The 12,112-nt window shown below is 52.5% G+C and overlaps 1 protein-coding gene across 2 annotated transcripts; it reads left to right on the top strand.

Moving 5' to 3' along the window:
• The first annotated feature begins 8,996 nt into the window (after positions 1 to 8,996).
• On the top strand, positions 8,997 to 11,061 carry POU4F1 (POU class 4 homeobox 1). Of its 2 annotated transcripts, XM_062020518.1 has the most exons (3): positions 8,997 to 9,119; positions 10,012 to 10,274; positions 10,365 to 11,061. In XM_062020518.1, exons 1-3 carry the CDS (start codon positions 8,997 to 8,999, stop codon positions 11,059 to 11,061), a joined length of 1,083 nt encoding a protein of 360 aa, XP_061876502.1. The 2 variants fall into 2 exon arrangements, with proteins under 2 accessions (XP_061876502.1, XP_061876501.1); XM_062020517.1 differs by having other exon boundaries at positions 10,012 to 11,061.
• Positions 11,062 to 12,112: the final 1,051 nt, after the last annotated feature.

Here is a 12,112-nt window from a genome sequence, read left to right as displayed (position 1 = left end):
TTGCTATTAAAACAATGTCAGTTTTGCCATAAAACTTGCCTCCCAGAGGAAATGTTGCTGCTTGGACTGCTTTGTAGCACTGTACTGTACTGAAAGTCTTGCTTTAAGTGGGTGTAAGGTAGCAGCCTCTTTCTTTTCAGGGTTATAGCACTTGGGTTATAAAATGCCTTTTAAGTCTGCAGACATGGCTTGGATTTTTCTTTTTTTTTGAAGTTAAGCACAATTTTTAATTTAGTTCCCAAAAAGCATTGTTATTCCAAATGTGTTCAGGATGCCTGTATAGACCATAAAAATGGGTTTGTATGCTAATGACTTGTTTACCTAATGTGCACTGAACATTTTACATTAATACTGTACCATTTTACATTAATACTGCATGCTTTTCTATGTGAATTGAATAAAACATAAGCACTGTAATCCTTGATGTTGCTTCAAATATTGAATTAACAAAAGGAGAATGAGGAAACTTTCCCCCCCCACTTCATAATTTGGAAAATACCTTGAGTTTTGTAAAACGTAAATCTGAGCTTATTCACCCAAAGAAAAACCCACAAACCAGAAACCCAAACCCAAATCTCCCTTCCTTGTCCTTGTTAGACGTATTACCATTCTAGTGTCAGCATCAATACAGTTGATGGAAATGGCTTTCGGCCTCTCTGGAGGTGACTCTTCCATAAAGTATTGCATAGGTCAACACAATGCGATGGCCTGCGACAGGCAGGAGACCTAATTAAGCAGCAGAGCAAAATTGGTTTCTTTGCATTATTGTGTTTTAAGGTTTTTTTTAAGGGCATATTTAATTGCAAGATGCAGGTTTTTCTTTCTTTCTGGGCCTCTGATGGCACGTCTCCCGAAGAGACATCCTTCTTTCATCAATACCTATGGATATGAAAAATCCATATGCTGCCTTTTCTCCCCTTTGAAACAAGGCAAAGCCACTTGGAAAATTTCAATAGGCTGCCTCATCTTTTGTGAAGTCCTGCAGTTGATTTGAATGAGAACTGCATTCCACATTGTAACGCGTGTATGGGCGTTCGTGCTGTAGCTATATTGATTCTCAAGTGGGACTTGAGAATCCCTTTTTTTGAGAAACAGCTTTTACCAAGAAAAAAAATCATCATTCCAGCCATAAATCCAAGAACTTTTTCCTGGTACCAGGCAGTGCTTTAATGCACTGCTTCAGTATATCACACAAACCTTTAATTTTCACAGAGCAGCCTACTTCATCAGTTTTAACTTCTACTTTTGTTCAGAAATTAGGGAGCTGACAAAACCATCTGGATGTGAGTTGCTACTTCATTTGACTGATTAAGCCCCAAAACAATTAAGTCCGAAAATGACATCTCCATTTCCTTCTTTGGAAGAAGAGGCAAAGGTATCTCAAATACGTCTCTAGTACTTTCATAAAATATCCTTATATTGCAAAACAGTTGCAAAGATGCACTAAGTAAGTGTTAAGGTCACAGAATCTTAAGGGTTGGAAGGGACCTTGAAAGATCATCTAGTCCAACCCCACTGCCAGAGCAGGACCACCTAGAGTGGGTTGTCATTTTGTTTCATTTTAGCTGGGGAGGCAAGGGGAGAGGCGGATCTGGGCTTCATTATATGCTCCAGCATATTTCTGATACACAAGTAACTTTCAGTGATAGGAACATGAATGTAACTAGTACCATGGCTGAAATTGAACTAGAATGAAGGAAAATGTTGGACACTGTTAGTTGCTACAATATCAACTTAGAAATGAGAGCTATATGTAATGAATGGAACTTTTTCAGTTACAAATTCTGTCCATACACAGAGTGTCAGTTCTCCAGGCTGCATTCTGTCACTGCTTGCTTAATCTCTTGCAGCACTCCCTGTGTGCTTTGAATTCAACAAGATCTTCATTGAGAGATCCTTGCTGTTAACTCAGGAACTGTCCTAAAAAATTAAGTACCAATGCAGAACTGGAACAGATGAGACCTAAAGCTTAGCATTACAGTTCTGATTGAGACCATTGATGTTTCAAAGTTGATGTAGAGATCTATGATGGCACACAGTATTTCGTTATATAGCTCATACCCTTTTGATTTTCTCTCATGATACAGAGTGTGCTAAACACCAGGCAACTTGCGGTTATCACCATGGAAGAAGGTTCAGCAGGAGGATGAGTAACACGGGACCATGAGGTGGTTGCTGCCCTCAGGTCATGGCCAGTGAAATCTGTTGAGTTACACTTAAGGGCAAGAACTCTGGGGTCAGGGTTTTTCTTGCTTCCTTGTGGGCAGTTTTACCAACACACAGTCTGCCAAGTGACTTGTTCCTCCTCCATGATTCTTTGAAGACCTCTTGAGGGCCCGGTACTACTAACTATTGCTTCTTCAGATGAAGAGCTACTGGAACAGCTCTACCTACCAGCACCAGATACTGACTCGGGCTGTGTTTGGCTTTTGATGTGCTTTATTGTCTGTTTTTGGAAAACCTTCAAAAAGGGGACAAGTGGGACAATGCATAGCTTATAAACGCAATACAAGATGCGCCAGTGTATATCTCTCTTCCTTCCCCCCTTCCTCATGTCACAACTGTTTCCCTCACCAATTAATGCCTTTTTGCAAGTTTAAGCCATCCAAGTCTGATCCCAATTCTTGTACAGCATCGCAATCCTGCCTCTGACTCCCACCAGCCATAGGCTTGAAAATTGGCCTTTACAGACCTCTTTTGTCTCATGGCTGTGGTGGACATCTCACAAGCTGTGAATTATGATGCATCTTCCTTTCTGCTTTTGTCACTGTGCCACATGAATAGACGAAGGCTTCTCACTTCACCCCTCCTAGGTTTTGATGAGAGAAAAAGCAGTTCTGAGGTAATTTGGTGGAGGGAGTTGGTGGTTATCCCAAAGTTTGCTGATAGAGATGAGGAGAAGTTCACTGTGGTTGCTAATGTAGGTGTGACCCTTCCTGCACTTCAGTCCCTTGCAGCAGTCTTGTACCCACTGTGACAAGCCACGCTCAGCCCTGGCCTAAAAGCATAGCCTGTTGCCTCAATATCCCTTCAATAGAAAAGCCATCTTCGTTGGCTGAAGGGGAGAAAAAAAGAAGCACCGATGGCAGGGAGGAAGGCTTGGATCTGCTTTGTCAGCCCTTGATGTTGCAGGAGATTGCAGGGGAGGATGAAACTTGGCTGAAAACAAGTGAAGTTTAGTATTCCTGATGGTTTTTCAGGTTTTCTCAGTAGAAAGCTTCGTCTCTTCATCTTACAGGCAGTGTAGGTGCTGTCTGCTTTGTTTCAGGAAACCTAGAGGGACAGTGCCAAAATCTGTCAGGCAGCTACTTCTCACATCTGATGCTCAGGGTCGTCAGGTGCTGGTTCGAAGCTGGCACAATGGGCCGGTTAAAGCCCGGGGAGCGATCGCGAAGGAGCCTTTCCCGAGTCTCTCTCCCACTGACTCACACCTGAGGGCTGAGGCCGCGGCCGGAGCAGCCGGGACTGGGCTCAGGGCTGGGCGACTCCACAGGGGACCGGACATGGTTGGAAACGCTGTCAAGCATTTTTGTTTAAGAAGGAGGGGTCTCCCGCCCGGCTTAGAACTGTCTACGAATTTCGAGGAGAATCGACAGCTGCTGTCAGGACAGAGGCGCGGAGACCCCAGCCACTGCCCGGAGGCCGGCGGGGGAATGCACCTGTAGCTATAGCCTCTGCCGGCCCGCAGTGAATTCACCGGCCCGACCTCAGACGCCAAAAAAAACGGTCCGGGAGAGACCACATGCTTTCTTCCCCGTCAGCTCTGCCCTTCTCTGGGCGCCTTCGCCCCATGTAAACCCTCGGTGCCGGGTTTCCTTCCCCCGCCTCTTCACTGCTAAAAAAACCCGGTGATTAAGACGCGAAACTAACAAAGAGTTTTTCTTCCACCTTAACCTTGCACACAATCCTTTAACAAATTAATTAATCCTAATGAATTAACACTTCATTTATTTAAACGCGCTACAGTTCATGAATTAAATTTTCATGCAGTGATTAAAGGCTGTTAAAATATGCATGATTTCGTTAAAATTTTATAATAAATCAGGGCAATGTGTTACATGACAAGGCAACTACTTCCCAGCCCCTCGGAAGGTGTTTTGATTCACGGGGGGGGGAGGGGGGAATTGCTCTCCGCACCCGCTTTTGGCGCCGAGCGTATCCCAGAGTGCGGGGGATGACCGACCCCCCTTGCGGGTCATTCTGAGGGGAGGGAGACACCGTTTTTCAGCTAACTCCGTGGAAGTGTGGCGTCCTGAGAGCGGGAGAGATCGTGGACGCTGGTGGAAGCTACCAGTCACTTTGCCCACGGAGCCGATGCGGACGGAGAGCATGGTCTGGGAGGTGGAGGGGCTTCTCGCTGAGCTTTTTTAATCATCGCGTCACTTAAAAGAAGAGAGAGAAACTTCAGGGGCTACAGGACTCGCAGTGGTTTCCACCGGACCCCTTTGCCTGGCTTCTCCGCACTCCCTACTTTCCCGAAACGGGACGTTGTGAACTACCTTGGGACTTAAACCACCATCAAGCCTTTCAATTTTTAATACGACAACATTCTACACTTTGGCTGCAAAAGCAATTATTGCATCAGTAATTAGCAGGTCTTTGCTGATGTAAGGAAAGTCCTCATTAGGACATGAAAACACTTTTTGTGCATTCACCCACAGGGTTGGTTGTCGGGTTGGTTTGGGGTGGGTATTTTTTTAGTTCTGAAGGTTGACTTTTATCATCTAATGGGAAAACAGCCTTTTCTTTTTGCACGAAATGGGATATTGACTTCATGTGAACTTCACCAAATAACACATGTACTGTAAGTTTTCTCTCAGCTCTCCCACTGACACTCAGGGCAGGACAAATACCACGACTCACAAGTGTAAAGCTAACGTTTGGTGAATATAAAACATCCAGAAGGTTTTAGAGTGAGCTGTTCTGAAAGAGCCACGGTAACTTTCTCTTTTTTTCCAAGTCGGGATATATAGCAAAGCCACGGTCAGACGTTAATGCTTAATATCCAGGCTTTAGTATATTCATCTTTGGGGAATCCTAAAAAAAAGAAATCAAACACAATGGGTTACGGTAATTAATTTATAAATCGTTTCACTGTGGGAATAAGAGGTTACTTTATTACTTTCTGGAGATAGGCAGTTCAGTCAATTAAGGAAATATGCCTATTTCTGGCGTTTGAAGCTAGAGAAAACTACAGGAGACAAGTAAATGTGAGATATATATCTGTATGTATGTATATATATATGCCTCTTTACTGAGCATCTTGGGCCATAAAGGTAGGGCTACAGCATGGTCGTATCTCCAACGAACTCGTCCCTCAAAGCCTTGTGAGTTTATTGCCATCAGTATTCATGAGGCTGGACACACATACCCACGAGGAACAGAAATAACAGCGAACATGAAGATAAAATCTATTACCAGGCCCCTGCGATGTTCTTCCTGGCTCAAGCCGTCCTCCCGGGGCGCATGTGGCACGGAAAGCGAGGGGCTTCCAGGAGCTGGGGACAATTGGGGGGTGGGGGAGCTCTGGAACCTCTTGAGGCAGCAGCCCTCGTGCTCGGTGGGGCAGGGGGAGCGGGGACTCGGAGAGGAGGTGCAACACCACAGCGGGCGTTACAGTCGGGGAAGGAGGGGGCTGGAATTGGAAGCGTTGCCTCAGAGGTTAACGCTACCCTTCTTCCAAAAAGAAAAGTGTCCCAGGGACTGCAGAGGAAAGTTTTTCCTCTCGGGCATGATACGCGACAGACCGAGAGTTGTCTTAAAAAAAAATCCTCTCCTCCTCCTCCTCCCCTCTTCTTCTCGCATCTCTGAAGGCTCAGACAGCAGAAAAGTTGGCTGTGACTCTCTCACCGCATGCTTCTGCCTCCGAGAGCAGCAGAAGCGGCGGGGCAGGAGCCGGCAGCAGCCCCGGGATCCCACACTCCAAGGCAGGCAGTCAGCCCCAGCCTCTGGGCTGCAGCCGAGACCGCGGCCCAGGGGGTTTTAATGAAGGACCTAGGAGCAGCACCTGACGGGGAAGGGGCGGGGGGCTCTCTCCAGACGGGTGGGACTACTTGCCCCTTATTTGCCAAACTGAGGAGAGCGTAGCAGGATGGGCATCGCAAGCTGTCCCAGAGACAACATGCCTATCTCCCATCCCTGCCTCCAGAAGACACCGGGAAGGTGAAACGGAAGACCCTTAGGACATGCGGTGGTCTTCGCTTCGATTGGCGCACGGGGCGGAGGTGGAAGGATGGCTGAATGTCATGTCTTTCTAGTCGAAAAAAATGAGCACGTGAACAAAAGGGGTCGTTTTAGAAATACCGGAGGGGTTTGATGTTCCTTCGGACAAGAGGGTCTCTCCCTCCAGCTCCTGCTCCAGTCCCCCTTCCTGGGGCCCGGGCTGCCGGCACTGCTGTAGACATTCACCAGCCCCTGCCAGCCCAGAGGTTAGAGACCCCGGCCGCAAGCCCGGTGGCATGTGCGGAAGAACGCAGGTCACTGCTCAGCCTAGAAATCCAGCACGCACACCCCCGCCCCCGGCTGCCTGTGCACGATTTCCCCTCACTCTCAGCGTTGTCCTTAGGGAAACCTGCTGAACTTGGCCTGACAGCATCCCGGAGAGCTGGGGCCGCGCAGAGAGGAGCAGAGGAACACCAGGCGTCCCTCATTTTCCTCCACCGAGCGAGGAAGTGAGCCCGACTGTCCGGGCTCCCCTGCCGGGATGCCGGCGGGGCACTGGCTTCTGACCGGTGGCAGGCAAGGGGTAGGCAGGGTTCTCCGGCCTTTCTGCAGGAGTGAGTCACTTCTCAGACTCCGCAAAAAGCGGTTGGTGTCTCTCGCTTTCCTGCTCTTCTCCATCCCGTCCCCGGGAGACTCTGTTTACAAGGCATGGTAGCTTAGAAATAGCTAGAATAAGTTATATGGCTTTAAAAAGAACTCCATCCACATAAAGTACGATTTGGCTATTCTGAAGCAATGATTTCGATAAATAAAAAGAGCCCAAGCCCGCTTCAGACCAATGTCTTTCGATTTCAGGTTCACCCCCTCAGAGATGAAGTTGCACTCCGGCACCCCAGAGGACGCAGTAATGGATGGAGCCCTGGCTCCCTTTTGCACAAGTAATTGGCAGTCGTCCACTCCTTCTCCCCTGAACTGCATGGGGAGCTAGGGAAGGGCTTAGGAAGACAAATGTGGACTTTACCTGGGGTTGTGGTGTGTGGGATGTGTGTGTATGTGCCTGCGTGCCCTTTCGGCTTTGTTTATGCGCATAAATAAGAGGCGTTCGGGAGAAACAGAGTAATTCCGATGCACTCCGAGGCTATCAGCGTCCCTGATCGAAACACCCTGCTGCCTCTCCCCGCCGTGTGCCTGCCTGCAGCCTCGCTGAAACGAGCCAGGCAGCAGCTGGCCGGGCACCGAGAGACGGCTCTAGCCTGACCCATGGGACAGGATTCACCAGAGGCCGTTCCCAAGGGATTCACGCTAATCTCATAGGCACAGTAGTAGCTTTACTGCTTCGGCAGCTTTGCCTCCAAACTTCATAAGAAGCTAAAAGAAAGAAAGAAAGAAAAAAAAAATCTGCTTTAAGATGTGACAGTAACAATGGATCACTCATAAAAACAACCATGCGTTATTAACCCAAGTGACACACCTTTACCGCGTCATTCAAATGCAGGAGTAACCAAAGAATAAACTACAGAAAAGACAGAAAGAAAAAGACAGAAAGGGAGAAGGAAGGAAGGAAGGAAGGAAGGAGGGAAGGAAGGAAGGAAGGAAGGAAGGAAGGAAGGAAGGAAGGAAGGAAGGAAGGAAGGAAGGAAGGAAGGAAGGGTTATATTCTTGTTATACAGTCTGACTTAACGACTGTTAAAACACATTAGCGAAACTAGGGCTTTCCTAGGGAGAAGGACCGAGGGGCTGCCTGAGGAGCCAGGAGAGAATACACGGGTTCATCCCTGCGACAAGCCCACGCTTGTCGTGGGTAAATCGGCTGTCACCCACGGTGCCTGACAATCGTACTTGCCACAAAACTATGCACGGGGTTGGGGGCAGTGACATGGTATGGAAATCTACAGCCTCTGAGCGCTTCAAACCAACGTCAGCCGCCGCGCTTCTCCTCAAGGAGCCGACGCACAGCTCTCGACAGCCGCGGGTTGCTGCCAGAAGACTCCCCGTTTCGCGGTGAAGGCCCTCGGCGCGTTCTGGTCTCTGCCCCGGCCCCATAGCTTCGATGTCTCGCTGCCCTGGACCGGGTACACTCCGCCGGCGCTCGGAGGGCCAGGAAGCGTCTCCCGGACGGGCCCACCCCGCCCCGCCCCACCACGGGGCCTCCGCGCCGCCACCGCTCCCCGCCGCCCATCCCCGCCCCGTCGGGGCGCCCCTGGCCGGGCGGGAAGGCGGGTGGCCGCGCAGCGGAGCGCAGCGCAGCGCACACGTGCGGCAGCCACAGGTGCCGCAGCCCGGCCGGTGCTCGGCGTCGGTGGGTATAAGAGCGGCCTCACCGCCGCCACCCCGGTGAGACGGGCGAGGGCTGCGGGAGATGCAACAAGGCGCGGGGAGGCAGAGACCGGGGGTGGCGGGAGGAGGAGGAAAAAGAGGAGGAGGAAAAAGAGGAGGAGGAGGAGGAAGGGGGGGGAGACAGCTGATGCCTGTCAAAGCCGGAGCCGCCGCGCTCTCGCGAGAGCCCGCCCGGCGGTAGCCACGGGATGCGGGGCTCAGGTGCGGGCAGAGCGCAGCGCAGCGCGCCCGGCGCCGGGCAGCGGCAGGCAGCGGAGTGAGACGGCGGGGGCCGGAGGGAGCCTCGCCTCCCGCTCACCCACCCAGCCCAGCCCCAGCCACCGCGGCAGCGGCGGCGGCGGGGGCAGGGTCCGCTGCCGCACCGCCGCCACCGTCACCGGCTCCGCCACTGCCACCCGCCGCCGACCGCGGCTTCCCCTGGCGGGAGGAGAGCAATCGGAGAGCACTTTTCCCCCGACTTTAGGAGTGTTTGTGGATTTACATGCCAAGCCTTCAAGATGATGTCCATGAACAGCAAACAGCCGCATTTTGCCATGCATCCCACCCTACCTGAGCACAAATACCCCTCGCTACACTCCAGCTCGGAAGCAATAAGAAGAGCATGTCTACCAACTCCACCGGTAAGGGACAGAAGCTGCAGCTCTCGTCTTTCTCTCTCTCTCTTTCTTTCTTTCTTTCTCTCTCTCTCTCTCTTACATACACGCACACACTCTTTCTTTCTCTCTCTCTCTTTTCTGTATACTGCATGTATGTGTATGTGCATTAATAAAAAAACCGCTGCGAGGCACATTTTGACAAGCGGCGCTTAATGTTTTTTTCATGTCTTCCTCTGCAATCATCTGAGCGCCTGTGATCTTTTTTGAAAGCGGTGTTCACACGAGTCTCCGACTTCATCCACTTTCTGTATTAATTTTTATGACTCGGCCTCTGAAAAGGAATGCGCTTTACGTGTTCTTGTGTTTGACACAATTCCCCAACTGAGAGTTACAGTTCCATTTCTTCTCTTCCTTTCTCTTCTTTCGTTTCTGTTTTGTTTGTGGTTTTTGGTTTGGTTTGGTTTGGTTTGGTTTCATTTATTTGTACCCTTCACGCCCCCGTCCTCTTTTCCGGATTCCCCCCCTCGGCTTCCTGCCCTTTCCATTCTTCGCTTATTTTCTTCCTTTGCTTCCCCTTCTCTCTTTCCCCTCTATTCTTCTACCCCATCCCCTCACTTCCCCATGCTGTCTCCTGCTATATCCCGCTTTCCCCGTTGACTTGGTTCTCCCTCACCCCTCGCTTCCGTACCGCTTCACACGCGCTTCCTTGCTACCGACTCCCCTCCTGCACGGTCACCCCAACTTTACCCACCTCTCCCCTCCCTCGAACCCCCTGCTGTGCCCCTTCCTTCCCTACCGCGCTCTCCACACTTTCCCCCCCACCGATCGTTGTCCCTTTCGGCGCTTTCCGCCCCCTCCCCGGCGCCCCCCCGCCCTCATCTCCCCGCGCCCCGCTCTGTTTTGTGTCCCCTTGCAGCTGCAGAGCAATATCTTCGCCAGCCTCGATGAGACCCTGCTGGCGCGGGCCGAGGCTCTGGCCGCCGTCGACATCGCTGTCTCTCAGGGCAAGAGCCACCCGTTCAAGCCAGACGCCACCTACCACACCATGAACAGCGTGCCCTGCACCTCCACCTCCACCGTGCCCCTGGCGCACCACCACCACCACCACCACCATCACCACCAGGCGCTGGAGCCTGGCGACCTCCTCGACCACATCACCTCCCCCTCCCTAGCCCTCATGCCCGGCGGAGGCGGCGGAGGCGGCGGCGGCGGCGGCCACGACGGGGCGGGCGGCGGCGGCGGCGGCGGGGCCGGCGGCGGCGGGGGCAGCGGCGGCGGCGGCGGCGGCGGTGGCGGCCTCATCTCCACCTCGGCCCATCCACACTCGCACATGCACGGCCTGGGCCACCTCTCGCACCCGGCCGCCATGAACATGCCGTCGGGGCTGCCGCACCCGGGGCTGGTGGCGGCGCACCATGGGGCCGCGGGGCAGGTGGCCTCGGCGGCGGCAGTGGTTGGAGCGGCCGGCCTGGCCTCCATCTGCGATTCAGACACGGACCCGCGGGAGCTGGAGGCCTTCGCCGAACGCTTCAAGCAGCGCCGCATCAAGCTGGGGGTGACCCAGGCCGACGTGGGCTCGGCGCTGGCCAACCTGAAGATCCCGGGGGTGGGGTCCCTCAGCCAGAGCACCATCTGCCGCTTCGAGTCCCTCACCCTCTCCCACAACAACATGATCGCCCTCAAGCCCATCCTGCAGGCCTGGCTGGAGGAGGCCGAGGGTGCCCAGCGGGAAAAAATGAACAAGCCCGAGCTCTTCAACGGGGGCGAGAAGAAGCGCAAGCGGACTTCCATCGCCGCCCCGGAGAAGCGCTCATTGGAGGCTTACTTCGCCGTCCAGCCCCGGCCCTCCTCCGAGAAGATCGCTGCCATCGCCGAGAAATTGGACCTCAAAAAGAACGTGGTGCGGGTTTGGTTTTGCAACCAGAGACAGAAGCAGAAACGGATGAAATTTTCGGCCACCTACTAGGGGCTGAGGGATGGGCGGCCCCGGCCCCGGGGGGCACGGGGGGGGAGGGTGGGCCGGGCCGGGCCGGGCCGGGCTGGGGCCACGGGGGATGCCCACGCACCGCCGCCGTCGCCCGAGACGCCGTGGGAAGCTCCTGGGGACCAAGGGACGTTGTAGAAATTAAAGGCGAACTACTTGATGAGAAAGGAGAAGGGGGGAGGGGGGCGGGCTGGGGGGGGCGGGTGCGCTATCAATTATTAAAAGAAAAAGACACCGGGACACCAACGAGAAGGAGGAGGAGAGCGGAGGTAAAAAACGCTCTAGAAACCCGTGGGGGTCACTTCTGCGGCCCCATCTCCTCTCTGGTCTCCCCCCTCCTCCCCCCCTCCCCGCACTCCTCGATAGAAAGCGGGAGAAAGAGCAACTTAAAGCATAAACACACAGACACACACCAATAAATACCGTGACAGCAACAACCACAAACCGAGAAACCTAAGTCACAACTTTCAGAAGAAAAACAAAACTGAACAACAAACCCGGAAGGTGAAACTGTCGGTGATTGACGCTACGTTTGGTTTGGGTCTCTTTTCATTGCTTTCTAGTTTTTCTTTCTTTTCCCTGGCTTGGTAATGAATGAGGATGGAGGTGGTTTAGTGTGTGGGGGGGGTCTTTTTCTTTGGCTGGCTTGGTTTTTGAGGTTGTGGTTTTTTGTTGTTGTTTTGGGATTTTTTTTGTTTGATATTTTAATTTTTTGTTTGTTTTAATTTCCCTTTTATGCGTTTTTTCGCGAGGCTTTGGCCATGGGACTTGTCTGTGCCGGGCTAGCGATAAGAGCGGGACCGCAGCCGGGGCAACCGGACCTCTCGGGCAGTCCCCCACTTTGCTCTCCGCTGTTGCCTCAGTAGTCCTAGCTAGCTCAAGGAGAACAAACAAAACTAAAAGTTACTCCACAGCCCCTTTGTTTCCCTTCCCTCCTCCGCGTGGTCGGCGTTTCCGTCGGTGCCTTGAAGACATGTCGCTGTGTCCGCAGAGACGGGTCTGAAGGCAGACGCAAAACCTGCCCGATCTGGGA

This window comes from Colius striatus, chromosome 1 (assembly GCF_028858725.1).
Source record: "Colius striatus isolate bColStr4 chromosome 1, bColStr4.1.hap1, whole genome shotgun sequence".
In the NCBI taxonomy this organism is placed as follows: domain Eukaryota; kingdom Metazoa; phylum Chordata; class Aves; order Coliiformes; family Coliidae; genus Colius; species Colius striatus.
The sequence above is the reverse complement of the archived record's forward strand: the minus strand, read 5'-3'. Positions and strand labels throughout refer to the sequence as shown.

Coding starts and splice junctions, on each gene's coding strand:
- POU4F1 (XM_062020517.1), top strand. CDS start 8,997: ATGATGTCCATGAACAGCAAACAGCCGCATTTTGCCATGCATCCCACC. Junction 9,120..10,011: donor CATGTCTACCAACTCCACCG/GTAAGGGACAGA, acceptor GTCCCCTTGCAG/CTGCAGAGCAATATCTTCGC.